Source organism: Gossypium hirsutum, chromosome A04 (assembly GCF_007990345.1).
Source record: "Gossypium hirsutum isolate 1008001.06 chromosome A04, Gossypium_hirsutum_v2.1, whole genome shotgun sequence".
Lineage (NCBI taxonomy): Eukaryota > Viridiplantae > Streptophyta > Magnoliopsida > Malvales > Malvaceae > Gossypium > Gossypium hirsutum.
Genome location: NC_053427.1, coordinates 70,748,971 through 70,753,989, shown reverse-complemented (window position 1 = coordinate 70,753,989; position 5,019 = coordinate 70,748,971). Strand labels below are relative to the sequence as shown.

The 5,019-nt window shown below is 30.0% G+C and overlaps 1 protein-coding gene across 1 annotated transcript; it reads left to right on the top strand.

The window, feature by feature from the left end:
• The first annotated feature begins 1,408 nt into the window (after positions 1 to 1,408).
• LOC107948822 (ras-related protein RABE1c) lies at positions 1,409 to 4,798 on the top strand. Its single transcript, XM_041111117.1, has 9 exons — positions 1,409 to 1,899; positions 2,024 to 2,127; positions 3,067 to 3,139; positions 3,239 to 3,339; positions 3,627 to 3,692; positions 3,929 to 4,026; positions 4,155 to 4,217; positions 4,303 to 4,395; positions 4,513 to 4,798. The coding sequence occupies exons 2-9, from the start codon at positions 2,055 to 2,057 to the stop codon at positions 4,591 to 4,593; spliced, it is 648 nt and encodes a 215-aa protein (XP_040967051.1). The 5' UTR covers positions 1,409 to 1,899; positions 2,024 to 2,054; the 3' UTR covers positions 4,594 to 4,798.
• Positions 4,799 to 5,019: the final 221 nt, after the last annotated feature.

Genomic DNA, 5,019 nt, shown 5'->3' with positions numbered 1-5,019 from the left:
GGTTCGAATAAGATATTAACCGAAATAAAAAATAAAAAAAATATATTTTATATTAGCATTGTATTTGTTGAACTATTATTTTTTATATTAATTGAAATAAATAATATATATTATATATAATATATTTTTTGAACTATTAAAAAAAGAAAATAAATATTAGCAATGTATTTTTTATATTTTTTTAACTAAAAGATAAAAATATATAAATTTTGATTAACCAATGGAATTAATTGAAATATTTTAATTCAATTAATGTATTTAAAATCTTTATCGTTTCAATTAACAGTTAAATTTTTTTTACATTTTAAATAATATGATTCATGGTAATCCGATTCGGTTATTCAACATCCCTACCGGTGGATTGGATTTTCTACATATAATATACTTCCTCATGCCCATACTGATTTCATATTCCTTTCCATTATATTTATTTACCATACCCACCACTAACCATATATTCTTCACTATCCTCGGTTCAGGTACAATATTTCTGGTAGCCTGCCACCAACATTATTATTATTCTTTTTATTTATCACCACATTTTATTTTATTTACAAACTTCAAACCATGTGTAATCAGGTTTAGATTAGCAAATTTTTTGATAGTCAAAAGTAAATTATATATTCTTACAGATTGTAAAAATATAATTTTATTATTTTAATAATTTATATTTTTATAATTTTTAAAAGATTAAATTAAAATTTTCATTATTTTTAAAGAGTTCAAAGTATAAAATTATCATTATTAATTTAAAATTTTATAAATTATAAACTAATTTAATAGTTTATATCTTTATAGTTTTTAAAAATTAAATTAATTTTTTATCATTTTTAAAGAGTTGAAAGTATAAATTTATTATTATTAATTTAAAATTTTATAAAATTATAAAAAAAATTAAATGATTTTTTTTGCTGTCCTGCTAACCCTTGACTTCACCACTGTGTAATAAATATCCTTTTTAAGCACTAGCAGAAATTATTAAAAGCCTTATTAATAAAATATTCCATCTTTAAAAGATATGCACATAAAATTATGTATCTAAGTGGATGAGTACTTTTTTTTTTTCTTAATATAAGAGCAAGTTAATTAGTAGTTTTTATGTATTTGGCTTCTGTTGGTGACTTCCTATAAGGCAGGCAAAGGCTTTGGTCGAAAATATAAAATATGATGCTTAACCTTTTAAAATTATAAATGGAACATTAGCCTATTGTTTATATTCCAATCGAAATCTAGCGTGAGTACTAAGAATTGGGTTGAGATGGATTCTTCTTAGATTAGTTTTATTTAATATATTTTAATCTCAATTCATTTAAAAAAAACAATTATACATACAATCACAAATATATATTTAATTAACTAAAATTAAAATATATAATTAGAAATATCTCCCCATACATAAACCCGTTTCTTTTAACATATAAAATATGGGTTGAATTTATAGATGAAAATTTTGTAATGGAAATAATGATTTTTAATATCAAGTAGATGAAAGAAAAATCCTTGCCCTAAATAAAATGTAGGTACATTAATTAGAGTCGCTGCATCATCCTCGGTGTTAGATGCCAAAATCCAGCGCATCTATCTCCGACTAATCGGTGCCGTTTAACTAACAGCTTTAAGAAAGCCTAGTCGTTATCTTCGATCACCTATTTTCTGTCCGTTGACGAATTAAAAAATAAAAAACCGTCCGTTGGATCCACCCATATCTCATCACCCAATATTAATCCAACGGTTAGGAGTCGAATCCAAAACTTATTTCTTGAATATACTTTCTTTTCAATTTTTCTTTTCCTTTTTCTCTCTTTCTCTAAAAGAAAGGTTTTCTTCAATGGCCGACCGGTGCTGACGTACCAGAGGCGCTTCCCTCCTCATTCCTCTCATCTCCTTTCACCCGATCCGGTACTGTTTTCCGTTCAATTCACTGAATCAATTTTAAAACATTCATTTCTATTTATTTTTTACCTTTTTTTTCGTTGATTATTAACGTCTCAGCTTTCCCTTGCCTTTCTTTTCTTTTTTGTAGGGTTTGTTTTCGATAAATTTCTTCTATTTCCATGGCTGCTCCACCTGCAAGAGCTCGAGCTGATTACGACTACCTCATCAAGCTCCTTTTAATCGGCGACAGCGGTAACTATTTATTTTTTCATTTTCTCTCTTGATAGTTATACGAATGTATTTGCTCTGAAATTGGATCTACTTATTCAATCTACATTTTTGTGAGAAATGTTTGTGTTATTTTTAAGTATTTATTTATTTTTATTTCCTAAATATGGAAAACCAAGATGTGAGATTGTCATTTGCATTTCAAGATCTTTGCCTTAGATTAAGCTTGATTTTTATTTTACAGATGATTTTGATACGATTTTTTTTTTCGTTAAGCGATGTTGATTTGAAAAGAAAAAGTCTCTTATATTGCCTTTTATGGTGAATATACGCTAATGGTATTTTTGGTATTGTCTTTTAGCTTATATTTGATAATGTATTCTGTCTTGATATAGCTTATCGCCATGGGAATATTCTCTCTATCGGTGCTACTGATTTTGAGTATCATTGAGTCGTAGCATGCTCATTTGCAACAGGAAACTGTTTTTTAATGGTCAGAGCGTATCATCAATCCCTATACTTTGGCAAATTTTGAGAGTTAGTTATTGTAAGTTAGAAATTAAATCCCCTAAACTTTTTAAATTTAAAAATTTAAGCCAAATTGTTGACAACTTTAGTATTTTCTGTAAACATTTGCATACTATAAGGTATACTTAATAATAATTTACATTTACTAATGTAGTCACCAATTGGATTAGGATTTTTAAATAAAAAAAGTAAGATGATTTAACTTTTAACTTTTTAAGTACAGGGACTAAATTTCAAACTTCATTCAAGTACATGGACTGATGACATAATTTGACCTTTTTTAATTCACTTGATTGGTTGCTAGAGATAGTTATAATTGTCTATAATTAGGGATTAATAGTTGGTATTGTGGTGATTTTAAAGGAGGTTTTCTTGATATTCACACTTTCTTTTGAATTTGAATTCTATTTACTTATGCTGTTGTGTGCTTGTCAGGTGTGGGTAAGAGTTGCCTCCTTTTGCGTTTCTCAGATGGCTCATTTACTACTAGTTTTATCACGACAATTGGGTAGCTCTTTTTTGTAATTGCAGTGAAGTGGTCTTCATTTTTTTATTACTATGTTTCTACTAGGAACATGTTGTTTAAAGGTAGTGTTCACTTTGGCAGAATTGACTTTAAGATAAGGACTATAGAGCTTGATGGAAAAAGGATCAAACTGCAAATTTGGGATACTGCTGGGCAAGAGCGGTTTCGAACAATTACAACCGGTTAGTTTTTGGGCTTTGAAAGTGTCACTGACTAGAAATACATGTCTGGTCAGAATTATAACATAATGATTGACTTTATGCTTGGTCTGTTAGGAAGTCATGGGCTTTTACGCTCGGTGGTGAAATTTTATGTCTGCTTAGTCTTTTCTTCCATGCCCCAAACATGGTTGCTTGCTCCTTTTTTCTAAAATACTTATCTTGTTTTATCCTTTTGGAATGTGCCTGTGGGTTATTCACTTTATTTTAGTAGCTGCAGATGAATTACATGATATTTTCATTTTGTGCAGCTTACTACCGTGGAGCCATGGGTATTCTGCTCGTGTATGATGTGACTGATGAGTCATCTTTCAATAGTAAGCACTGAACTTTTTATCATTGAAAATTTGAAAGTTCATACAGATCTGCCATCTTGCACTTTGGAATCTTTAGAAATGTTTAATGTTTCCATCAAATTTTGCTTGTTATTTGAACTTTTCTGTTACGTGCATGTAGATAATTGAAAGCATACTCCTTACCTAGTGATTTGAAATCTTATTCACTCTCCATTATAATTATCTTATCAACTGTACTAATATCCCTTCTTGCTTAGACATTAGAAATTGGATTCGTAATATTGAACAGCATGCTTCGGACAATGTCAACAAGATTCTGGTTGGTAATAAGGCTGACATGGATGAAAGCAAAAGGGTTTGTTTCTTCTTTTTCTGCCATATTCACGTTTGTGATTCTGTTGATATCCTTTTTCAGTCACCTTCTGTTTGCCATATTAGCTGTGATTCTTTTTTTGACAAGTTGACTCTTAACTTATTGTTCAGGCCGTCCCTACCTCAAAGGGCCAAGCTCTTGCTGATGAATATGGCATCAAGTTCTTTGAGACTGTATGTAATTTTACTGCAGATGCGGTTACTTTTCCAATGTTTAGTTGATCTTTCCTGCATGCTCAATAGCTGCTCTATTTTGTAGAGTGCAAAAACAAACTTAAACGTTGAGGAGGTTTTCTTTTCAATAGCGCGGGATATTAAGCAAAGACTTGCTGATACTGACTCGAACGCTGAGGTACGGTTTCTTTTACTCGAAGTATATGCTTTTCTCATAACACATGCAAATTAGTGATTAATTATGCAAATCCATTTCTTTTCATAATTTTGATAATCTTTTCATTCTCTTTTGCAGCCACAGACAATTAAAATCAACCAAGCAGACCAGGCAGGAGGGGCTGCAGCAAATGCTCAAAAATCAGGATGCTGCGGGTGAACAAACTATGTCGAGGGTACATGTTCTTCTCTAGGGACCCATTTTGGTGGGCCAAAACTAATTTTGTTATGACTATATTGTTATTGCTTGTATTCTCCTGCCTATCATTATTTTATATCTGCAGCTCTTTGGTGTGAAATGTTAGATCCATGGTAATTTACAAAAATTATTTATATTAAAATTATTTTTCCTATTTTGTAAGAAACTCGTGTCCAACATTTTCATTTCTTGAGTTGAAATTAAGAACTGCCCTAGTAGCCAAAAAACACAAACATAATTCAATGATCAAGAACAGATAATGTGCTCATAAGCTTTGTTTTAAAAATGGCTTAAGATGCGTGTATATATATATACGTAAGATTCTTTTATGAGTGCATATATGGATGGAGAATTTGGTTTGGGGATTTACTTAGTGCTAGTATTGCT